This window comes from Balaenoptera musculus, chromosome 1 (assembly GCF_009873245.2).
Source record: "Balaenoptera musculus isolate JJ_BM4_2016_0621 chromosome 1, mBalMus1.pri.v3, whole genome shotgun sequence".
Taxonomy (NCBI): domain Eukaryota; kingdom Metazoa; phylum Chordata; class Mammalia; order Artiodactyla; family Balaenopteridae; genus Balaenoptera; species Balaenoptera musculus.
This window is the reverse complement of record NC_045785.1, coordinates 31,720,273-31,746,470: the sequence shown is the minus strand read 5'-3', so window position 1 is coordinate 31,746,470 and position 26,198 is coordinate 31,720,273. Positions and strand designations below refer to the sequence as shown.

General features: G+C 42.1%; 1 protein-coding gene across 24 annotated transcripts in view; it reads right to left on the bottom strand.

Moving 5' to 3' along the window:
• Window positions 1–26,198, bottom strand: part of MACF1 (microtubule actin crosslinking factor 1) — a 342,706-nt gene that overhangs the window by 216,892 nt on the left and 99,616 nt on the right. For all 24 annotated transcript variants that reach the window (XM_036835427.1, XM_036835461.1, XM_036835471.1 and 21 more), the window contains exon 2: window positions 1,345–1,406. In XM_036835427.1, coding sequence (XP_036691322.1) covers window positions 1,345–1,406 — 62 coding nt within the window. The remainder of the gene's footprint in view (window positions 1–1,344; window positions 1,407–26,198) is intronic.

The following is a 26,198-nucleotide window of genomic DNA, read 5'->3' as shown; positions in this document are numbered from 1 at the left end:
ATGATCCCCGTGGCTAACACAAATGAGACTGCCAAAGAATACAGAGAAGAAAACAAGAAAATGGTTAGGACCCAGGGAACGTCAACATGGAGGACTCAGACAGAGGAAGAGAAGCCAGTGAAAGAGGCATTCATGGAGGGAAGAGGTAACTGAGGAAAACGCAGTGTCCTAGAAGGCAACATAAAAGAGAGCTTTAAAGGAGCAGTGAGGGCTTCCCTGGTAGCACAGTGGTTAAGAATCCGCCTGCCAATGCAGGGGACACGGGTTCGAGCCCTGGTCCGGGAAGATCCCACATGCTGCGGAGCAACTAAGCCCGCGCACCACAACTACTGAGCCTGTGCTCTAGAGCCCACGAGCCACAACTACTGAAGCCCATGCCCTTGGAGCCTGTGCTCTGCAACAAGAGAAGCCACAGCAATGAGAAGCCCGCACACCACAACGAAGAGTAGCCCCCGCTCGCCACAACTAGAGAAAGCCTGCTCACAGCAATGAAGACCCAACGTAGCCAAAAATAAATACATAAATAAATAAAGTAAAATAAAATAAATTTAAAAAAAAACAAAGGGAGCACTGAGTTAGTCAACACTGTCAAATGCTACAGAGAAATCAAATGAGAAGAAGATAAAACTAGGCTACTAGATACAGCAATTAAGAGGTCACTGGTAATCTTTCCCAGAGCAGTGATTATTATAACTCACAGTTATTTGAGTTGAGTAATTATTGTAACTTAAAAACTTTGTTTTCAAATCTGACTGCCACATTAGTCATACTGTTTATCCTTAGGTGAGTATTTAATATGCCTCTGCCTTGGGTTTTCCTCTATTTAAAAATAATAATATAAAAAAAATAATAAGATCTCCCTCCAACCCTAGCCATTTTGCTCTGTATTTTAAACTGCATGCGGGTTATACCTGAATATACATATTTAAAAAATTCATTAAACTGATCATTCAAGATTTGCATACTTTAAGAGAGAGAGAACAAAATCCCCTCTGCCCCATCCTTCCACAGTAATCAGGTTAAAAAATTTAAAACAAGAAAGGGGCTTACAAAATAGTACGTAAAGTTTGGTGCAAAGTGTTCTTGGAATCCCAGGAATCACCCCACGGTATCCTCACCCTCAGCCTCCTCAGGTAACGGAGGTGTTACTGTCTTCACCAAGAAACTGATCAGTGGAAGTTTCTGCGTTATTCGGACTATGTTAGATATTAAAAAAAAAAAAAGTCATGTGTAACCGCATCAACTGGAGCACATGGCCAGCAACATGAACTGAGAGAAGGGACTGACAGATCCAGATCAGGAGCAGCCAGAGGGGCCAGGGCGGCATCCATGAGGGGGTCCTACCTTCATCAGGTGCTTGTTCACCCACTTGGTGAACGTCTTCTTCTGCACACGGTCCCGTTCATCTGTGAGGAAACAAGGAGAAGGCACTGGCTTAGCGCTACCCGGCAATACGTTCCCCAAACACTGCCTTGCCCACACCCAGATTCTCCGGGACAGTGGAGACAGTTTCCTCAGGACTATGAGACAGCGTCTTGTTGTTGGGAAGGTTCAGTCTGTCTGAACTTTCTCTTCTGTCCTTACCATGTTGTCACTTTACGCATTAGACAGAACCATGTGCCTCAAGAATCTTGTCATGGCAAAGTCTCCTTCGCATCGCAATTCTCCGGGGGGCACAGTGGTTCCCTGCTTCCCCTGCCCCCAGCAAGCTCCAAAAAGCCAAAGCTGTGAAAACCCCCAACAGAAGGGGTGGAGTGCCCTTGGCGTTCGGGACGCCTACAGTGCAGGGTTACATCTCACCCTCCACACACCGGTCCTCTTGATCAATGCTCTCCTCCCACCCCCTCCTCCCCAGTACTCCCTCACTCCAGCTTCCTCCCCAGCCTCACCAACCAAACGCTCAGAGCTGCCCACTATGCCCTGCCCCGCACACCTCCTCCCTCCCTCCCTTCTCCCAAGTCTTACAGAGCCCCACCTTTTTTGTAGGCAAATTGTCTTTCATTCTCAATTTTGTTCACCTCTTTAACAGAAGCATGACTGTCAACAGTTGACAATGACTGCGCCACAGAGGCCTGATCCTACGGAGGACTCACCGTCTCCCACAACACCACCTCCAGACCACTGATTCATCAGCTCCGTTCCTTTTCTACTTATTTGAAGCCCTTGCCCTCCACTATACCATCTTGTTCAAATCATCCTTTCTGTCATCGACCATTCCCTGCTGCCTGCTCCCTCCACGTGGCAAATCTACATTAACTTCTCTTAACAACTTGGTTCACATTTACTATCTCCAAGGGTATCCTATGGCATCATCCTCAAATTACTTCAGCGTATGTGTGGACAATGCATGTGAGCCTGCTTGGCTCCACTGACCTTCATCTCCAATTCACAGCCAGCCACCACCATGCCACTTCCTGAGCCTCATTCCTTCTCCAAACATACCTATTTAGCAGTCATCTTTATCAATCTTTCATACCTCCTCATCATTCTCAACCTTCAATCACTCCCTTCTTATTTTACCCTGTTTACTAAGAACACCTAAGATGATCCCAGTCTGTGCTAGGCAACATGGTTAAGCAATTCAAAGCTGCAGTCACTAATACCCCAGGGAGTCTCACCTGCCTAACCTTCTACTAGTATGTTCACCAGGACAATCCTCAAACCTGAATGACTACCATGGCTTGACTCCTCCACTTCTTCTCCAACTCAGAGAAATTTCAGAAGAAAGTAGCAGAATTATGTAACTCTGGCTCACTAGTAATTCACATAAACTTCAATTAGGTTTTCTCTCCCTACTGCCACAGTTATTCCTTCTTACTGACTCCCAAGTAAAAGCCACACAGGTACCGTTTCAAACAATGCTAAGGCTTTCTCTCCACTTCCAGGTGGATGCACTATCTTCTTATTTTTCTGAATCTATAGCCATCCAGTAAGTGCTGCTTCATCTGTCTCTAAGCTTACCTCTACCTCTTCCTTTCCTGCTTAATTTGCAAGGAACAGTGATCTCTTCCTATTACAGACCACAGAACATAGGAATTAGAATGGATCTAGTCTAATTCCCTGCTGATTCACAAATCCCCTCAACAACAAAGAATCATATGTTCAGAGTTGAAAGGTCTGTCCAAATCTTGCATACATCTACAATATTATTGACTCTTAAAACTTAAGATAATAGAGAATTCACTACCTCATAAAGCAACACATACTAACTTAATAGTTCCATAACATGTCTTAATCTGCATCCTTCTAAATTCTACCTATTGGCTCTCACTTGGAACTGTTGGGATTTTTTTTTAAGTCTTATCTAATTTTCACTTCATAGAGTCCTGCAAGTATTTGAAGCCAGAATTTTTATTAGATTTGACAACTGTCATTCCAACATATTTTGATCTTTTGATCTTCTTTAGATGCTGATTCAGTTATCTGACCTCTTCATCATCCTTTCCAAGCCTGTACCATCTGCAGACTGAATCAGAATCAGCTTGCAGCTACAATCTCATCTAAATCACTGACATTTGTTTTCTCTTCATGGCAAGCTACTTTCTTCCTCTCCACCTCTCCAAATGCTATTTATTCTTTAAAATTCAGCTCATTCATTCACTCATTTATTCTTTGAATAAGTCCTTATTAAGGAGCTAGCTGCTTGGAATACCCTGTGTTACACAAAGTCACAGTCCCTACCTTTAAAAGTCTAGCAGAAAGGAGAAATAACTTCAATGCAGCTTGACAAGTGCTGCTAACAGAGGTAAGCACAGAGTGCTCAAGAACGTAAGAGAAATGGCTAAGCCTGTCTGAGTAGAGGAGGGACCCATGGGAGGTTAGTGAACGTTTCCAGGTGGGTGACTAACTAAACCTTAAAAGATGAGTACAAGTTAGCCAGAAAGAGAAGGCACAAAGCTACTACATGAAGTTCTACCTAGTGCCAAGTCACGTAGATAAGGAGCTCATGTTCAGACAACTGCACAGAATTAAGGATGGTTGAAAGACAGGACATGTAATAGGTAGTGGTGACACTTAAAACTGGATAGAATGGCATGGGTCAAATCATGGCCTTTCATGACAAGCTAAGGAGTCCAAACTTTATCACCAAGAAACTGGTAAGGGGAAGGTAAGGGAAAGTATTGAAAGATTTTAAATAGAAGAATGACACGGTGAGATTTGTGTTTGAGAAAAATTACTCTGGCAGCCTTTCCTGACAATTCCATTTCTCAATAGTCTCTTTGTTCTCCAAATTTTTATGGTACTTACTATGCTAATCACTCAATCCATACTTAAACAATTATATAAATTCTGATCTTTTAATATGCTCATTCTTACTCATCAATGAGATCATTAACTCCTTGAGGAAAGAGATCATGCTTTACTTTTCTGCATGTCCCATAGCTTCTAACATCTAAAGCTCTACATTATAAGACTAAAATAAATCCTTCCCCTTACCTGAACTGAAAGTCAGCTTTTTAGCTACTGGAAGCATGACTGATGAGAAAACACCTGGTTTCCCTAGTGCATTATCCCCATGGGAGGGCTTGGTAGGTTAACAGAATAACTATGGGTAGAAAATAAAGAAGACTCAATTGTGTTAGTCGCATCTTCAGGTCTAAAAGAACTGAGGCAGTGGACTAAAAAGAAATCATATGAATTCCACCTCTTTAAAATATTGGGTAGTTTAATGGGCTTCCCTGGTGGCGCAGTGGTTGAGAATCTGCCTGCCAATGCAGGGGACACGGGTTCGAGCCCTGGTCTGGGAAGATCCCACATGCCGCGGAGCAACTAGGCCCGTGAGCCACAATTACTGAGCCTGCGCGTCTGGAGCCTGTGCTCCGCAACAAGAGAGGCCGCAATAATGAGGGGCCCGCGCACCGCGATGAAGAGTGGCCCCCACTTGCCGCAACTGGACAAAGCCCTCGCACAGAAACGAAGACCCAACACAGCCATAAATAAATAAATAAATAAATAAATTTAAAAAAAAAAAAAAATATTGGGTAGTTTAAAAGGAAATCTGTTAACTTTTTCTTTTCCATCTATGTATTGTTTAACCTATTATAGCAAACCCATATTACTTTTATAATAAAAGAAATTCTATAAAGAAAACCTGTGTCTTCAGAGTGAGAACTTTGTAAAATTAGAAACAGACTATTCTTGGTTATAAGGGTAATAAATAGAGTAAAGCAGAGTGGACCTGGCATTGGTGAAAATGTGGTGGGCAGAACTTTTAGTTAGCTTTAATACTGTTTTTCCATTATGTTTGCATGTCCCAGCAAACAGGTGATACTTACTGGTGTATCTGAGTTTTTTTACATATTGGACTAGACGGGTTTTTTTTTTTTTTTGGCCGCACCACGCAGCTTGTGGGATCTTATTTTCCCTACCAGGGATCGAACCCGGGCTCCAGCAGTGCAAGCCCCGAGCCCTAACCACTGGACCACCAGGGAATTCCCTGGACTGGACTCTTATAGGTAATAAATAAACATTCTTGATTGGCCAATATATGATTAGAAGACTGGCTAAAGAAACACACAGAAATCAAAACCAAGTCACTTATAAGAGTTCAGTCCACTGCCTCATTTCTTTTAGACCTGAAGATGCGATTAACACGATTGAGTCTTTTAAATTTTACTACCCAGAGATATGCTGTTCACCTACCGAGCCCCACCTTGGGGATAATGCACTAGGGAAACCGGATGGCCTCATATCAGTCATGCTTCGAATAGCTAAAAAACTGACTTTCAATTCAGAGGGAAGAGGTCCAAGTACTAATTCTGAATGTAATTACTAAAAGCAGCATGATTACAAGTCCTTCCCAAGAGCAGCTAGCCTGCTTAGAGCCAAGCTGTAAGTTCCTCAGGAAAGGGTTTTATAGAACAACCTTGCCCCAAAGCCAGAGGATCCTTTTTTAGGATCCTTTGTTGCAGACCAATCAATTACATGAACATTCTCTCCTGACTTAAGTATCAGAATAAGAGGATACTGCAGTGTCTGGAGTTTAAGATCTTAATATCAGCAAGGAAATTCATTAGGGAAGCCAAAGAGCAACTTTATTACAGAGACCTTCAGAACACTCCAAACAGCTCAGACTTTGAAAGTTTTTAATAAGTTTTAGGTTTGATTCCCTATACATAAATCCTTCATTTAATTCCAGGCCCAGTGAAGATCTTTCTACCTAACACTGGAGATAGAATTTTAAGAAGGTACCCTTATGTAAGAAGAAAACAGTCAATCACAGGAAAGGTGATATTCTTTTAGATGCTTCTTGTAAGCTCAGCCCCACCAAAGGCTATGAACTGACCACGAAGAACCAAACAGGCCACTGCAAAATTCTTAGATTGAACATATTGAGGCACCAATTAATCATGTGAGGGTTGCTTAATTAGAGGGATTTACTACTTGCTTCCAACTTTATTAAGACCACTACAGGACACCGAGCTACCAATACCTACCCTAATTTTCTTTTAGTTTCATTGGCAGAGATGTCCCTCCTTGTTACCTAGGCAAGTCCTTCCCTCTGAAATCTGGATCCTATATCTTCCCTTCTCCTTGAGAGTTTAATCCAACCATCATCCCCTAGCTTGTATATCTTTAACGACTCCTCTCCTTTCCCCTCGGCTCCGGAACAGTGAGATGACAGTGTTCACTGTCTCTACTTCTGCACCTCCTGCTCAGCCATGTGACCTGGCTTCCAGCCCCACCAATTCACTGAAACTGCCCTCCCCACAGTCACCTAACTGCCAACCCAGAAGACACTGGTGACCATTCCTTTACTTTTTAAACCCACTCTCCCTCTTGATTCTGAGACTTCATTCTACCCTGGTTTCCCTCCTTCCCCTTTAACTGTTCCCTCTCTTCTGTTCACCCCTTAAATGTTTACTCATTCTTAGCCCTCTTTCCTTTTTATTCTGTATTACAGCTTCTTAAGATATCCATGGGCCTAAGGGTCCATAAATGGATTTGCGGGGTTGGGGGGAGTCATAAACCACCTAAAATCGCATGCAAAATTTTTGGTGTTATGTACACTATGGCATGGAGAAAAAAAAAAAAACCTATATATTTCCAAAAAAAGTAAATAATACCTGTTCTCTACATTCTCCCAGAATGATTTAATCTACTTCCACAGTTTCAACTGTAACCTGTACACTGACAATTCCCAATCTGTATCTTCAGCTCAGGCCTTTATCCTAAACACCACTCTCATATGTCCAACTGACTCCTAAAAATTTCATGCTCGTTTCAAGCTCAACTTGTCTAAAAATGAACTCTTCTTGTCTCCCTCTCTGCTTCTAATAGGTTTCCCTGCTATAATCTATCTGTTATGGCCTGAATGTCTGTGTCCTCCTGAAATTCGTATGTTGAAATCTTATCCCCAATGTGACAGAAGTAGGAGTTGAAGCCTTTGGGAGGTGATTAGGTCATGAGGGTGGAGCTCTCATAAATGGAATTAGTATCCTTACAAAAGGGACCCCAGAGAGCTCTCTCATTCCCACTCCACCACGTGAGGGTGCAGCAAGAAGACGGCTAGCTGTCTATGAACCAGGAAGAGGCCCTCACGAGACACCAAACCTGTAGGTGCCTTGACCATGGACTTCCCCACCTTCAGAAGTGTGAGAAATCAATGTTGTTTAAGCCACACTGAGTCTATGGTTTTGTTACAGCAGCCCAAACTGACTAAGACACCACCCTCCTCAGTGCTGCCGGCGCTGTGGACAATGTTGCCCACACTAAAATCCTTCAGTGAATCCTTATCCTAATAATATTAACAGATAACATTTATCGAGTCTCTACTTATATGCCAAGTACCTTACATATACTGTTTCCAATGCTCAACAACCCTGAGAGGCATTATTTTACAGGAAAGATAAAGCCCACAGAGGCTAAGTAACTTGCCGGAGATCACAAGGTAAGTCTGAACCCAGCTCTACTGGATTCTGAAGCCTGATGCCTGCATTCAGGATAACATTTGAACTTTTTAGCTTGGGACCTAAGGCCCATATGTGGCCACTCTTCCCTCTCCACCCTTTCATAAAAACTCTAACTTCCAGCCTTGCCGAATGTACAGTTTTGCCCAAATGAGGCATGTGCTCTCACCCTTCCATGCTTTGCATTTACTGTGCTCTCTGCATGGAAGATAGCTCCCCCATTTCCTTGACTACTCATTCTTCAGCATTCAACTCAGCTGTCACCTCCTCCATCCCTTATATACACTAGTTGAGTGATCTCCCTCTTGTGCCTATTTCAAGGTATCACAGTTTGCTTGTCCATCTGTCCTACTCGGAGCATTTTGAGGATAGGCCTGGGGTCGGAATGAAAGCCTGCATTTGAGGCACACAGTTCTGTGTTCTATTCCAACATAGCCCAACACAGCATCATGAATCATTAAAAAAGTAAAGAGAGAAGAGCCTCTGCTTGTTTCCCTGAGGGCCACAGAAAAATGACAAGTGGTTCAAGAAGCCCAAGAAGCACCAACCACCTGAAAATCTAAAAATGAGATACCTGGGACTTGCCTGGTGGTCCAGTGGTTAATAATCCGCCTTACAACGCAGGGGATGTGGGTTCAATCCCTGGTCAGGGAACTAAGATCCCACATGCCGCGGGGCAACTAAGCCTGCACACTGCAACTACTGAGCTCACGCGCCTCAACTGGAGCCCACGTGCCGCAAACTACAGAGCCCACACGCCCTAGAGCCTGCGCACCTGAACTAGAGAAGAGAAAAACCCACACGCCACAAGTAGAGAGAAGCCCGCTCACCACAACGAAGAGCCCACACGCCACAACTAAGACCCGACACAGCCAAAAATAAATAAAATAAATAAATAAAAAATAAATCTTTTAAATAAATAAATAAATAATGAGATATCTGAGCTGACAAAAAGGGAAATAAATATATAGAAAGTTGGAATTGGCCTGTTCCTTGACCACATGAGGTCAATCTAGTGGCAGAGACCAATATGTAAATAAATAATTAACAATAACACCACGCAAATAGCACACCAGATACAAGCTGCACAAAATCATGCTGATAAACAAAGCTGATTAATTCTGACGGACGGATAGGAGAAGAGTTCATGAAAGGTGTGGTATTTGAAGTAAACCTTGGGTGACAAGTATGATTTTGACAGCCCAAAAAGAGGTTAAGGAATTCCAGAGTGAAGAATAAGCACAAGCAGTGACTTGGTGATATGTGAGTACACAGGATACATTGGCAGGAATGGTGTGGCTACACAAAGCATACAGTTAAGCCATGTAATGAGAAGGGAAGCTAACAAGGTCACCTGAGACCACATCACTCCAGAGAGCAGGAATGAGGAGCATCTACTTAATTCAGTAGATAAAAGGATACCACTGTAATTTTCTGAACCAGAGGGTGTTTTGGAAAGCTTAATCTGGCATTGGACGGAAGGCCAGGCTGCAGCAGAGACACACTAAGAGGTAGAAGCAATTAGAGGCCTACTGTGTGTGACAGACCAAGAAAGAAATCTAAGAGCATGAATAGGGCAGGGGCAGCCAGATCCCCACTCCAATGTAGAGGAAGAAACAATAGCCCTTAACTACTGACTAGATGTTAAGGAAAGGGAGAGTTCGAGATAATTCTAAAGTTTCCAGTCACAGGGACTTCCCTGGTGGTGCAGTGGTTAAGAATCCGCCTACCAATGCAAGGGACACGGGTTCGATCCCTGGTCCGGGAAGATCCCACATGCTGCAGAGCAACTAAGCCCGTGCACTACAACTACCGAGCCTGTGTCTAGAGCCAGCGAGCCACAGCTACTGAGCTCACGTGCCACAACTACTGGAGCCCGTGCGCCCTAGAGCCCGCGAGCCACAGCTACTGAGCCCACGTGCCACAACTACTGGAGCCCGTGTGCCCTAGAGCCTGTGCTCCGCAACAAGAGAACCCACCGCAACAAGAAGCCCGCGCACCACAACGAAGAGTAGACTCCACTCGCCGCAACTAGAGAAAGCCCGCGCGCAGCAATGAAGACCCAGCGCAGCCACAAAAAAAAAAAAAAAAAAAAAAAGTTTCCAGTCACAGCAACTGGGAGGAGTGGTATCTGGAGATAAGTAAAACAGGTGGCACAGACTGGGTGAGGATAGGTTGGGTAAAATAGAAGAAACATAATGAGATGTCAGCAGGCCCTTCCTGCAGACAGTTGGAACCTTAGGTCTAGAGTTCAGAAGAGCAGGCAGAATTGAGGATACAGATTTGATGCTAACAGTTGATAGCTGAGGCCGTGGCAGGTAGTACAGCCAGCCTATTTCAACAAGTCTTTCTAAATCACCACTTTGCTCGTATTACCCCTCTATTCAAAATCCTTTAGTGGCTCTCAGATGACCAGAGGCTCAAGCCCAAGTCCTTTGTTTCTACTGTCCACTACAACCCTCTGAAATTCAATTCCAGTTTTTATTCACTATGTGTTAGGTGGTTGGAAGAGATAAAGATAAGACATGGTCCCTAACCTGAAGAAATTTACAATCTATCTACTCTTTCAACTTTATCTTTAGACTCTCCCCTGCATGACTCAACTGCAACCATTCTGACCTCAGTTTCCAAACATACCTTGCACATTCTTGCCTTTGTTCACCTATTTCTCCCTACTGAAATATCTACCCTCCTCTTCTTGTTTTATCTAATTTAGAGCCTCCTTACAAGGTCCAGCTGAAGTCCACTTCTTCCTTTACACCCTTCTGGCTATCCCAGCCATCTCTGGATGCCTGTGTTTATTTAATTTACTTGGCACTGAACATATAAAATCTATTGCTAGATATCTTTACATGTAAATCCCATTTCTCTATCTGAACTTTAGTTCTTTGGAGTCAAGAACCATGTTTTAAATTTCGTTCAATATCCAACATTTAGGGGCTTCCCTGGTGGCACAGTGGTTGAGAATCTGCCTGCCAATGCAGGGGACACGGGTTCAAGCCCTGGTCTGGGAAGATCCCACATGCCGCGGAGCAACTAGGCCCGTGAGTCACAACTACTGAGCCTGCGCGTCTGGAGCTTGTGCTCCTCAACAAGAGAGGCCGCGACAGTGAGAGGCCCGCGCACCGCGATGAAGAGTGGCCCCCGCTCGCCACAACTAGAGAAAGCCCTCGCACAGAAACGAAGACCCAACACAGCCAAAAATAAATAAATAAATAAATAAATTTTTAAAATATATAGATATATATATCTAACATTTAGGACAATAGTAAGCACTCAGGAATGCTCATTTATTTAACCATATATACTATGTGAGAGCCCACTGTGTGCCAAGGTTATATCTATATGGATACTTTATGATGGTATTTTCAAAGTCAGACTAAAAAATATTCTCAAATGATAATTAAAAGACTGCTTTTCAGCGGAGAGCAGGGATCTCCATTCAGACGTCCCTTCCACAGTTACAGCTTTTCTAAATTCTTCTTGCCACATCTAGACCCAGGAGACTTCACACCACTTAATGTGAGCTCAAAGAAAATGGTCTGAAATGGAGATCAAGCGATTAAAATGTTTACCAATAATATACAATGGCACCAGTATTATAAATGATTCCTTTCCTTAGAAGTATATAAGTCAACTTTGGGAGATAAGAATGACCTCGATATTTATTGTGTTTACTCCATGTCAGGCACTGTGCAAGGCCTGTCTCATTTAGTACTGATATTTGACTTAATCTTCACAATTCTATCAAGTACACATTATTTATCTTCATTTCATAGTTCAAATTGAGGCTCAGAAATGCTTATTAATAATTTGCCCAATGTCACATGGCTACTAAGTAGTAGAATTGAGATTCAAATCCAAGTCTGTCATGGACTTTTAGCCACCACACTCTCCTGCCACTGTGAAATTATTAGAAGGCAACACAATATAGTCCTATATGATGAAGGGAAGAGGAGAGGTGCAAAGTACAACTATAACAGGGATTCATGAAAGGTATCTGTCACCAAGAGCGGGTGAAGACTCAGAACGTCTCAATGAGGATTGAGACATGGGAATTTAGGAAAGTGATAACTAGGGACTTCAGGGCAAAATTAAAATTTTATGTTATTTCTTAAGAAAATCTGAACTTTGTTACCAGTAATTCTTTGCCCTACTGGGAATCAGAGAGTACAAGGCAGAAGTTACATAAAGAAATAAGCCAGGAGTAAGCCTGGTGGCAAAAGAAAGAGCCACAGAGACAGAACGAGAGGCTTATACGGAGAACGGAAGAGGGAGAAAAACACAATAGCTTCTAGAGTATTTAATGGAGTATCACATTCAGAAAAAATAAAATACTTCACAGATACAAAGAGATATAGGGGTTAACAATCCTCAAAAAAATCATCTTAAAGATGAAGAAATCGAAGCCCAGATTTAAGAATTTAGATAAGGTTACAGAGGGGCAGAATCAGGGCTATAACTTGAATTTCCTAGCCTCTACTCTGTGGCTTACCTTATAGGATACTCATCTCCCCTCTGTGAGCCTGAGTTTCATTTATAAAGTGTGGAGTCTGGACTAGGTCAATGGTTTCCAAATACCAGCTGTGAATCAACAATATCAAAATCAGCAGAGGAGCTTGCACTGAGCTAAGCTCTTTAATATCATATACTCCTCATAATGACTGTATGAATTAGGGCCTATTTCAATCTCTCTCTCTCTCTCTCTCTCTCTGTGTGTGTGTGTGTGTATATATATATATATATATATATATATATATATATATATATATATATATATATATATATATATATATGTATCTCCAGGGGATTAAACAGAGTAGGATGAGCTAGGAGAATGATGTTTTGCCCTGAAAATTTCAATAAAGTTTCTAGACTTCTTTATACTTTTCTGTTGATTACAGAAAAAGGGCCCTTTTATCTCTAAGCATTTTCAGATGCAGAAGAGTCTTTCCTCTAGATCTCAGGGAAAAAATCTCAATGATACTGGAAAGATAAAAAGCTAGACTCCATGGCAGTAACTGACTAAAACTGCTACTCCTTGTGCCCAAACATTATTATAGTACCAACTCTGTTTCTCAGAAAGCACTTAAAAATTTGGCAGTACTAGTCTAGCAGTCAGGAGACAGGATTGGAACCCTGGCTCTGCTACTCCCCTTCTGAGATTTCTTCTGAAGTCTCCTCTTGACCAAACAACCAGCAATCTCAATTTTAGTGAAAATCTGCCTGTTTGGGTCACAATTTTGTTCTGCTTTAGAAACTAAGAATACAAAACCAAAAGATATTAGTACTAGTATCAATCCAGTAGTTCCTAAACTTAGATTTCACAAATGAGTAAATATTCCAAAATAAATTAGAAAACCTAATATCAAGTTGTCAACTTTTTATTTTGCTAAGTAAAGATATCTAAAACCAAACTACCATCTGACAACAATTCTTTCATAAAATAATGGACATTTTAACATCAAAAAAGTAGAAAGGGCGGGCTTCCCTGGTGGCGCAGTGGTTGAGAATCTGCCTGCCAATGCAGGGGACACGGGTTCGAGCCCTGGTCTGGGAAGATCCCACATGCCGCGGAGCAACTCGGCCCGTGAGCCACAACTACTGAGCCTGCGCGTCTGGAGCCTGTGCTCGGCAACGAGAGGCCGCGATGGTGAGAGGCCCGCGCACCGCGATGAAGAGTGGCCCCCGCTTGCCACAACTAGAGAAAGCCCTCGCACAGAAACGAAGACCCAACACAGCCATACATACATACATAAATAAAAAGAATGTAAGCAGACAAGAATAGCATTAAAAAAAAAAAAAAAAAAAAAGTAGAAAGGGCACTTTCAGAATAAAGGACAGTTTTTTAAATAAGTTTATCTTTATGAAAGGCACACTACATTTTCCTTATCTTTTCCATTTTACCGGAAATTGATGACGATACCTCCAGCATCAGTCTGTACACCCTCCAGTTTGGAAGCCAAGGAAACCTATGGCCAAAAAAGGCTAGGCTACTTGCTCAAGGTCACTGAACATTATCTAAATGAACTCCTCTCCTTTATCAAGAGAGATCTAAGCCAACAAGACTCTTTTCCTAGCCTCCAACTCTTCTTAAGATCCCCATCCCCAGACCACTTTCAAGCCTTTTTCCCTCCTCACAGCTGGCAAGAGAGTAAATGTAAGAGAATTAGCAATCAGCCCCAAAGAGGAAACCTGGGTCATGACTCCACCCTCCCCTCCTCCCACAATCCTGTCTGCTCAGAGGTGGCTCTGTAACCAACCAACTTCTCCTAAAAATACGCCCTGGACTTTCAGAACTATGCAACATAACTTAAAAGTGGTTTCCTGATACAGACAGAAGCATGAGCATGAATTCAGTCTCTATAAAAAAGTCCCACACCCAAAGCCTAGGCTCTTAACTGCCAGTCACTACAAGCTTAAGAAGTTCCCCAGGAAGTCGGGCACCCCCGTCTCTCCCACTGCACGTTTTAACAAGCCCAAAGGCTGTTAACGCCTCCAAGGCTTCAGAGCCCATGCGTTCCTATGAGTCAGTGAGAGTAAGGGCTATTTGGGATCCTCAGGCCCAGGCAAGGAAAAAAAACTTCACGTACTAACCCATGCAGCACATGCGGCAAACCAGGTGGGTGCTGAACTCGTGCTCATCTTGGTAACTGGGCCACATGTCGCCAGCGTCTGCTGACCCTGCCTAGAAGGAAGGTGTGCCAAAGAACCTCCGGCTAAGGGCCTGTGCACGCCCTGCAGCTCCTTAAAAAAGGCTGCGAGGTGAACAGAGACAGACAGCCAAAGGGCCGTGCGATGAACAGAGACAGCAGAAGTTAGGAGAAGTGGCTCCACCCACCACTTCCTACTGACCTCCTCCCTCCCCTTGAGGTCAGAGAGGAAGCTCCTCCCTGGGGCACTTCCAAACTGGGTCCAGGTCTTCATGCAAGAGGCATCCTATTCAAAAGCGCCACCAGCTCAGTGTTTTCAGACCAACAGCAGCAGGCGAGGTGGGCGCTTCAGATGCAGAAGTCCAGCCGAGTTAGTGAGTGAGTAAGCCTGTGCAGGCAGAAGCCGGTCTTTGAGGTACCCTCCACTTGCAGAGCAGAAGCTTGTGACCCGGTGAATCTGAGACAGTTGCAGGAGGGCTGGTGAGGTAAAATGGGCCGAGACAGGCCGAGTGCATTCACTGCCCAACAACCTGTTGCTGGTGCTGGACTCTTCTCAGGCTGAAGTGTGTGTAAAGTGTTAACTGACTGAGAAGGCCCCACGGTCGGTCGGGGAGGCTATCACGGGGCAAGCCCACATGCTGTCCGCTGCCAACGGATTTCCTAGATTCCACAGGGAGCTTCATGTCCCAACTTTGAGCTGCCCAAAGAGTCAAAGTCTCTCCCCAGTGATTCCACCTCCTTACAGAGTAGCCCGGCCCCAACCAGCCTCTAGGGAGATCTGGCACAGCAGATTTCATCAGCTTCAAAAATACCATTTGCTTGTTTGCTCCATTCTTTCCCCTCATCCAGCCAGGAATGTCATCCCAAAGGCACCTTCCTCTTCCCAGACCCTCCCACTTTGTCTCTGCAGTCAACGCACTTAACTCAGCTGTGCCAGAAATCCCTTTATCCTTCAGTGGAAGGCTGCTTGCTTGTTTGTCCAACTTGTTTTCTGAGTCTTGGCTAATTGTACCAGACACTGGAATGCTGAAGAAACACAATGAAGGGCTTTTTCATTCAGATGGCCCGGCCCATCAGTGCTTCTTCATAGTTCTGATGCAACCAGGGGATAGAAAAAGCCGAGCCTCTGTTGATGTCAGGACAGATGCTCCGATCCTGTCCCCACACCACTCAGAAAGGCCCCACTGCAGATAAGGGCCTAATCACTGGCCCTCTGCTTTAGCTCCCTAAATAGAACAACTTCTTCAGGCTAATGCTACTTCCAATCCCGTTCCTGAAGACAGGGAGGGAGGGGCAGCACCCAGGAAAGCAGGTTTCCAGAAATTAGCCCAAAAGACCGCAAGTGGGAAAAAAAGTAAACACAAGTTTACCTAGCAGGTCACTCAGTTTAAACAAGCCCTGTGACCTGCCTCAGTTCCCTGACAGTTTCCTTACCCCCTATTAGGCATCTCTCCCACCTACAAACTGGTAATAATCCTGTTACTACTTACTAATAACGGGACTAACAGCTGACTTTATCCCTCCTTGACTAAGCTCCCAGTCACCCCGATAACCTGTGACAACTCTACTCAGTTTGTTCCTCTTATTAGAGTCTTCTTAGTCACTCTTGGAGGAAGGGTCCTTCTAGAATTTACCTTAACCTAGGAAAAGAAATGCATAAGAAATAGGGAAGAAGGAATAAAAGGGAATAAAGATTTCCTGATTCATATTTAGTAACCTTTTCCTTTATCAGATTTAAATTCCTTGAGTGCAGGGACTGTCTTCTTCATATCCCAGTTTCTAACACATTTAGAAGGCACTCGATAACCCAGGCTAAAACTAATTGAGCACCTACTGTTAGTTCACAGGCAATGTGCTAAAAACTTTAAATATCATTTCATTTAATCCCAACAATTCTCTAAAAAAAAGTATTATCATTTCCATTTGAGAGATGAAGTTACTTTTAAAAGGCTAAATAACTAGACCAAGATTACATATCCATCCGTCCTGCTCTAAAGCTAGGCCTCCTGCTACACCATGCTGTCTTTGAGAGGGACCTAAACCAGAGTCACTAAACTGGGGTAGGGAAGCTATATATGTAAGGAGGTAGAATGTTCCTGGCAAGTTAAGAAATAAAAACACTTACCTACAGCCAACTGAAGATTTAAGGCATATCCCAAATGAGTATGTAGAGCAACTTCTAGAAATACTAAATAATTTCACAGTCTCCAAAAATCAAAATAATCATTACTGGGTAAGGTTTAAGGAAGGTGAACCAAAGCGTGCCCTTTTTCTCACTCTTCTGGCATCCAGGCAGAACTTATTTCCCCGGAAGGTACTACAGACTGAGGAAAGTAGGAGAGAGTTTTGAGGACAATGTCAGTCTAGCCACCAGGAGACAGGCCTTTCCTTTAGGATCCTAGGAGATCCTGAGCCTCAAAAGGGAAGCCGCTGCTAACAGGAAAGAGAGGACCCTGATGAGGACAGTCAGCTCTTAATTACCCAGAGGAAATCAGCCTGTATAGTGATTATCCGGGCCGTTCCACTTCCTTTTTAGCCCACCGTTTAGCCATTTCATAGTTCACTAGATGTCCAGAGATGCGAGAGGCAAGAAAAGGTGCATCCGGCTGCTACCTGCAGGTTCATTAAAATGTTGAATGGAAGCAAGAGATTCAAGCCAATATTTCCACACATGGCTAGAAGTTATCTAAGAATTTACAGCTACTGGCTTTCTTACTAGCACAGAAAACTGAAGCTATACATTTATTTCCTAAAACATCAAAATCACCCACTATTGAGGCTAGTAAAGCAGACGTAGTCTTTCCTTCTAATGTGTGAGATCATGATTCATAATATATCACTAACTTTTTAAACACTTCCACGTTGGCTTCTACCACATTTTTAAATTCCCAACTGTAAAAATAAGCATTTATATTTTGTCCCAGGAGCCCACAGGAAAGTGCAACGTCTTCACTGATATCTTTTGTCTTGTTAAAAAAAAAAAAAAAGTATAATGATAGCAAACAATTATATAGTCCTTAACCATGTGCGGAATATATTCTAAGAACTAACTCAAAGCAACCATGCAGTATTATTAACCCTATTTTACAGATGAGGAAACAGAGAGCCAGACAGATTAATGTCACTCTGCCAGTAAGGGCAGAGCTAGGATGAAAACACAGGCAGTCTGACCCCAGACTCTCAACAAGCTCTCAACCACAATTCCATACTACATCCAAGTGTGGGCCAGATAATCATACTGCCAGAATTGCAGAAAACTAGAGACCTTAGTCTTTTTTCTTCTCATGCCAATTAGAAATTCGAAGTCCAGAGGAATTAAGTGACCTAACATCACATAGTAGTAAGCAGAAAAGCCAGGACTTAGAATCCAGATCTTCTGACTCGAAGTTCAGTGGTCCTCCTACATACTGAACAATCTAGAAAAAAATAGCTAAGGAAAGAAAAAGAGAAAGACTACATCTTGACTACAACACCTATTGTTTTAGTTATTTGAGCCAAGATATATTAGGTATATGACCATTTGTTTAAATATTTGCATGTCTATTACATGCGTAACAAAATTTAGGTACTACAAATGGAGGATGCACAGCTAAGTCACAAATGGAGGAATTAAAATTCAAGGCAACTGCAAAAATCTACACCAAATTTCATAGGACAAAATTTCACTAGGATGCCTTTAAGTCTTAACGCTGAAGTTCAAGAAAACCAAAGGAACAGCAGTCTCTGGAGGGGAGACAACAACAGTTCATGCACGAGGTTTGGCCATTTTATAACTTATCTTAGGTTAATGAGACTCAACAGTGTAATGGAGCTGCTTTAAAAAAAAGAAAAGGCATGGTACAATTCTAGATTGTACTCCATATGGTCCAGATCCAGGGATTATAGCTGGTCCTCCGAGTGGGATGCTGGAAATGGAAAGAACCTTAAGAGATTAGATTGTCCAACTTGTTCATTTTACAGATAAAGAAAACAAGACCTTAGTCTGTCCTTTCACAAACAAAAAATTCAAATGTTCTTCTCAAGTATATAAATAAAGCCCTTTTCCTATTTACACTACCATGACATGGATATTAATAAACTAAAACACAGGGCAACTCTATATTATTCAGGTAACCTATACTAAGCACTCACCTCGGGCCACACATCAAGCTAAGCCAAGCCCTGTAAATATACAAATGAACAGGGCATGGTTCCTGTCACAACTTAATCTAATGATATCTTAATTCCTTCATTTATCTGTTCAAGTAACATTCATTAACATCTATTTTGTCACAGACACTTGAGAAACTGAGATGAGTAAGAGTTCCTGTTCTTAAAGATCTTACAGTCTAATAAAATCTAATTAGTGGGGAAAGAAACAAGCTAAACAAGATGACCACAGAGGTTTGAATAAGAAGTATTAACAGAATGCTACTGGAGCACAGAAGAGGAACTTTTATTCCAGTCAAGGAAAGCTCTCCAGAAGTGATAACTACTTACCTTGAAGGACAAGCATCAAGTTGTTAGTTAAAAAGAAGATACAGGCATTTCGGGTAGTGATCTACAAGTTTTTAAATGATGCTTGAGTACTGAGTGCTTATAAGGCCAAGACAGGATGTGAAACTAGTGAAATAGGCAGGGGGCAGATCATGAAAACCCTTTTATCTCCTGATGAAGAGTTTGAACTTTCTTTTAAAAGCAGAACGAAAGCTTTAATGGATTTTAAGCAGAAGAGTGACACAGACAGCTCTGTAGTTTAGAAAGATCATTCTGGTTACAGTCAGAAGACAGACTAGGGGCGAGAGGGCGGGGGGGAACACAGAGAATGGGCGAAACAGATTATTTCAACAGTCCTGGAAAAGAAAAATGATGATGCAAGCTAAAACAGTAGGAAGTTTGGGGAGCAATGAGATAATATATGTGAATGCAAGTGTGGACAGGGTGTACTGAAAGCTATTTAAAATTCCAAGTATTGATACTAAGTGAGTGCTAAATTCTGTCTGACAGGTATTATGGCTTCAGTACAAACTGTGTCTTCCTGTTCTTGTTTACATCTGCTGAAGAGATGGTGACTTGGGAACACCGTTGTAAAAGCCATGTACTTAATATCATATAACGAGATCTCACCAATGGACTCCTAACACCTAGAAGAAAAATGGCGAATGAAAGCTAAGAAATAGTAATCAGAGATTCCTTCCCCACATTCCTGCTGTACTCCCCTCACCTCTCTACACACACACGGCCACCACATTTTCAAAGCAAAAATAATCAATTTAACTGTCCAAAGGGAACACTAGAATGATAAGGAGTTAGGAAATTGTGTGTAGTATTACAAAGGGAAGTGTCTAGGCTGGCAAAGATAGCCTTCAAGTATAAGCAAGCCTGACACCTAGAAGAGGGAGTACAGATCTTCCTTATGATGCAGTTACATTCCGATAAACCCAGCACCGGTTAAAAATATCCAAAGTCGAAAGTGCATTTAATATATCCAACCTACCAAACATCATCTCTTGGCTTAGCCTACCTTAAATGTGCTCAGAACACTTACATTAGGCAAAATCATCTAACACAAAGCCTATTTTATAATAAAGTGCTGGATAACTCTTGCAATTTACTGAATACCATACTGAAAGTGAAAACCAGAACGGTTGTATGGGTACAGAATGGTTGTATCCGTTGTTTACCCTCGTGATCACATGGCTGAATGGGAGCTGCGGCTGCTGCTACTACCCAGCATCAGGAGAGAGTTATGTACTGCATGTCACTAGCCTGGGAGAAGATCAAAATTCAAAGAATGATCTCCACTGAATGCATATTGCTTTCACACCATTGTTAAAGTCGAAAAATCTAAGTCGAACCAATCTAGTTGGGGACCGTCTGTATACCAGATCTTTGCCAGGCAGAACTTGGCTGATGGGCATAAGTTACAAAGAGGCAACTTTCAGATTAAAAAAGAACTCCATAACCAACATAATGAATAAGTCCATCGGTTGTATGTTCTACAGAGGCCTTCAAGCAAAGGAAGAATAACTTCTGACAAGAAGTTATTAGTACCACTCTGACAAGAGTGGTACTAAGTAAGAGGCTGCGTTGGTTGATATGTAAGGTCCCTTCCAACTCTAAGAGCAATATAGAATTTGTTATCAACTTTAAGAATGGAAGAAATCGGAAATCTATACAAACACAATGAAGATTTACTAAAACATCGTATCTTAGAACCGTAGCACTAAAAGGAACCTAGCAGTTTTCAACTCTGACAGAACACTTTTTAAAACAAATCTTACGTGGAACTCAACATATATAACATATAATTTCAGTATTAAATAGCATAAATCAATTTTATAGATTCAAATTCATGTTACTTATTTTAAAGCCAAATGACATAACCAATCAGGTAATTTTGATTGAAATTCGAGATTACTTAATTACAGTTATATCAGTCTCAGCATCTTGTTTATTTCTGTACTGTGCTTTACTTCAGGGAACCATTTTGTTAAAAACTGTTTTATACAAATAGAAACAAATAGTAACAGTTTCATAGTTTGCCTGTAATCTCAGGATATTATTCAAATAAATTAATACAAGAGCATGAAGGAATTGCAGAAATATTTGTTTCAAAGTTAAATACCTTCAATATCTAAAAACTATGTACATCCTATAATATGTAAATATGACTAGAAAAGTGGAACAAGAAGCACAAAACCTTGTAGTACACACTAAGCCAATATTAAAATGTTATCACTTAACGATGTGTTACCCACTCACTATTAAGGACTGAACACCTGAGACTTGCCTAGAATTTATTAGGCACAGGACCTGTGTTCTACAGTATGTTCTGCAATAGTGTACACACCTCCTATTAGGGGAAGAAGAAAAAAAAAAAAAACAAGACCAGACTAGAAGACACAATCTTCACCTTTTTTAATCAAGTATACATTTATAAGCGTTGTAAATATATACAGAGAGATGGCGGAGGAACTTTATTCTGGTGATGTACAACTGGCAGGTAGTACAGTAGAGTATACACGTCATTTAAAAACACATTTTAACAGATAAAATACATCTTAAAATTGAAATTAAAATAAAATGGGTACAGAAGCTCTTAAGTACTCCTGTGAAAGTTTTAGAATCCATACTCTCTAATTGAAAAAACCACTGCTCTAATTTTACAGATAAACTGAACATAGCACATTCCCAGTATAACTATTAGGTACTAGAATCAATGTTGTTTCATAAAATAAAAAGCTTTTACAATCTATTTTTCTTCTGTTTATTTCAATGTATTTACAGCTGTTTATGAAAGTAATATTTCTAAAACATAAACAAGAAAGCACTTCAAAGATAGGGCTACGGCTTCTAAGTTCAACAGCAAATCCTATATTGAGGATAAACTTCTTAAAATATTAATCAACTAGTGGTTTAGAAACGCCATTACCATAATGCACAGGAAAATGAAAGCAGCAACCTTCGCCTAAATAATATTTACTTTCTCATTATATATGACACAGTATATACAGCCAAATAACTCATGCCTGTCTACTCCTTTCCTTGTAAGCTCAAATACAGGCTTACATTTCAAGAAAGCCACTTTGGACTACCTTTTAAAACACACCACTACACAAGCAAACATATTTCTAAATGTCTGTCTGCTTTTGCTGATACAGACACACATTGGGATCTGAGTATTTAGTCATAAGCTTTTCTGGGACTTACTGGAAAGACACTGGGTAATGACTGAATCTAATTCTAATTCTGTCAAGCATTCATGAACTTCTAATAAGAAATTAAGTAATAAATCATCAAATCTCCATCTTAATTGTAAGATACAAGTAACAAGTGTCTCAATAGGTTGGCTTGAAGGCAGTAAGTAGGTCACAAAGACAGTACTAAAGGCACTGAGATCCAAGGGTGTACTCCAGCAAAAGCTGGACTTTATTATTCCTCAACTATGGAGATTTAGAATCAGCTAAACACGGGGCTGATCCCACCACTGGGCGTTTAGAAGCCAAAGGAATATAATGTAACAAATAATAAGGAGGGGGGGGGGGTCTGCTACCACTTAGAAAAAAATTTTAATATCAGGATCCAAATATTCGCCTGCGGGAAAGAACAGTTAACTTCCTTGCATTGAACAGGACGCAGGATGGCTTGGATACACAGAGAGTAAACTGTGTAGCTGCCTGAGGGGAAAGGAACAGTTTAAACCCTATCAAAGAGAACAGAGGCACCCCCCCCCACCGTGTTCGCAGATGCACCTCAGCAAGGACACCCTGTGACCCTTTCCTCTCACTGACCTTTCCTCCTCTGCCTTTTCTCACCCAAATATACAGCAAATCTAGAAACTTCTCTAACCCCACAAGTTCTCCCACATTTACACCTGAAGGAGGGTTATACAGTTACTGTATGTTTTTGGTTTTTTAAAATAAAAAAAAGATCAAAAACCACTTTGAGACTGAGAAAGTAAAGAATGGAAGGGCTTGATTCTCTGAGGAAGGACAAAAGTCAGCACAGTTGCCACTTCCCTCAGCCTCCAGCCCAGACATCATCTCATCCAACCTACACCCTCCAGCCAGACGAACCTCACAGAACAGGAAAGGGTCCAGGTCCCAAACTGGTCCCAGGACAGTCTGGTTTCCTCAGTAGATCCCGCACACACTCAGGTCTGACAGCACCCAGCCCAGAGGCTGTACTGGCCCTTTAAGGAAAGCAACTGGGAAGGCCTCCGTCATCCACCCCACCCTCGAAAGCCCCAGAGCAGATTTCAAGAAGCACTGGGCACCCATTACCTGCTCTGCCTCTGGCACATCTCTTCCAGTATAGAACACCGGCAATTCCAAGAATGTGCGTCAAAATAAAGATGGTTGGTGGCAAATAAGATGAATCTAAGAGAGGCATTTCCAGGCCCGTCCTTTCTCCTCCCCTGAATTAGCCACAAGCCCACAGCTCAGCGCAGCCTCTAAATGCCTTTCTCCTGAGGTTACTGCTGTCCTGTACTATCAGCACAAAGGCAGAGGCCCGCAGCTCAGTGCTGTCAGACACTTCCTGGTGGCTTCTCCTCCATCTTGCCTCTGTTTTACAGCAGGCAGTAGTAGATGGGGACTAAAACTCTACAGTGTGTCTCAGACAAAGCCCAGGAAACAACTGGCCAGAGGGGGAGGGGAAAGGGAAGGAGGAACCAGGAGAGCAAAAAGGGGCGTCTAAGCTACTGCTGAGCTGACTCAAACTCTATGTTTGGCATCCTCTGTTCAGCTTAAACAAACAAGCCTCAGACCCTTCTACAAGAAGGGAGGCTGTCAGAGGACGCCACACTCTTAACTTTCCACTCCCAGCCTGGCTGGGATGGAGCCAGAAGCAGAAAGTTGCAGAAACACTAGGGAACCACTTGCAGGGAGGAGGGGAAGTATGCAAGGATGTTTAAGTGTCCACAAGTTCCCTGGCCTAGTCGGAGGGCAACCCTTCCACACCCACAACCCGGGAGGAGGAGGTAAGGGACCCGAACATCACCACAGTGAGGATCACATGCAGAACAAGCTCCGCAGAAAAGAATGCCTTCAACAAAGCTAAAGCCTGCTTGCAAATGAAAACCTGATACGGATATTGTAGCAGCAACTGGAAACACTTTAACACTTACACACCCAGTAGAATGACTAAAACTAAGAGTCCTGGCAAGATACAAAGCAACTGGAACTCTCATACACTGCTGGTGGGGGGTGAAACTGGCGACTCTAGAAATTACTCTAGAAAACAGTCATACACATACCAGGGTGACCAAGCAGTATCACTCCTAGATACTGATCCAAGAAAAATGAAAACGTGTCCACACAAAAACTTGTACGTAAATGTTTATAGCAGCTTCATTCAGAATAACTAAAACTGAAAACAACCCAAATGTCCATCAACCGGTGAACTAATAAAAACTGTGGTGCATCCATCCATACAATGGACTACAACACAGCAATAAAAAAGGAACATACCCCTGATACATACAACAGCGTGGATGAATCTCAAAAGCCTTATGCTACATGAAAGAGGCCAAACACAAAAGGCTACGTACTGTGTGATGCCATTTATATGACATTCTAGAAAAGCAAAACTACGGGGACAGAAATCAGATGAGTGGTTGCCAGGGGCTCAGGGTGAGGGAAGGGAACAGACTACCACGGAACACAAGAAAACTTTATGGGGTAATGGAAATGTTCTATATGCTGACTCTGATGATAGTTCCACGACTGTATACATTTGTCAAAACTCACAACATTGTAGACCGAAATGGGTGGATTTTATTGTATATAAATTGTATTTCAATAAACCTAAGAAACACATTTAAAGACTAGAAAGAACTTTGTACAACCTAAGCTGAATATGCAAAGTTCTTGCAGTACCACTGCCCCTCTTCTCATCTACTTTTCTATGAAGAGATACTTTATAAAATGAAGTGTGGACACACAAAAACACAGAAGACCCAACGGCCAAGAGTACATCTAACACCCAGGACCCTTCACTCAGAGAAGGGTTATGGCCTCATCTTTCTACCAAACTAGCTTTTTATTTATTTCTACAGTGCCTTTTACATTATGGTATATAAACATGGTGTATTACCACAAATAAGCTTTAAAAATGCAACCTGCTTTAATATCTCTAAAGTTACCCCCTCTTTTTTTTTAATAAAAGGGAAGGTTTTAGATTTGAACAATCTACTAACCAGAAAGATGACAAAGGGCCCTTGATGGGGGAACTAATATTTACAATGTGTATGTTTTAATCTGGCATCAAGACCATATACGATTTTGTGCTAACCTACATTTTATTCACCAAATATTTACCATGTACCAGGCCCTGTTCTAGGTACTGGTAACAGAGTAGTGAACAAAACAAAGATCTTGCTCTCATGGGGCTTATATGCTAGTAGGAGAATAGGAGAAGACACAAAATAAACATAAACAAGTAAATATATACTAAAGGAGATGAAGAGGAGAAAGGAGAGCCAGAGGGGGGAATGTTTACAGTTTTATGTACAGGATGGTCAGGGAAGGCTTCTCTAATAAAATGACATTACGAACCAACAAGTCCTGTGGCTTTTTAGAGAAAGGATAAGCCCAAAAAAGAAACGAGCAAGTGCAATGTCCCTGAGGCAGAAGTAGGCTTGGTGTGTTCAGGGGACATCAGGGAAACCAGAATGGCTGAAGCTGAAAGCAAAAGGGAGTGTCCGGAGATGAGGCCACAGAGGGGTCGGATCATCTATGGCTGTATAGGCCATTCGTAAAGAATCTGGTTTTTATTCTAAGTGAAATGGGAAACCTTTGGAGGGTTTCCTGTGAGCAAGTGATAGGATTTAACTTAGGTTTTAAAAGGATCACTCTTGCTGCTATATTGAGAACAGACTAGAGAGCGACAAGAGCGGGAGCAGGGAAACTAGTTATAATGCCATTACAATAATCCAAGTGAAAACTAGTGCCTGAGATACGATAACTGAGACCAGGGTGCAGTGGTAGAGACAGTGAAATGTGGTCATATTCTGGACAAATTAAAGAGTCATCAGGGACTTCCCTGGTGGCCCAGTGGGTAAGAATCCGCCTGCCAATGCAGGGGACACGGGTTGAAGCCCTGGTCGGGGAAGATCTCACATGCCGCAGAGCAACTAAGTCCGCGCGCCACA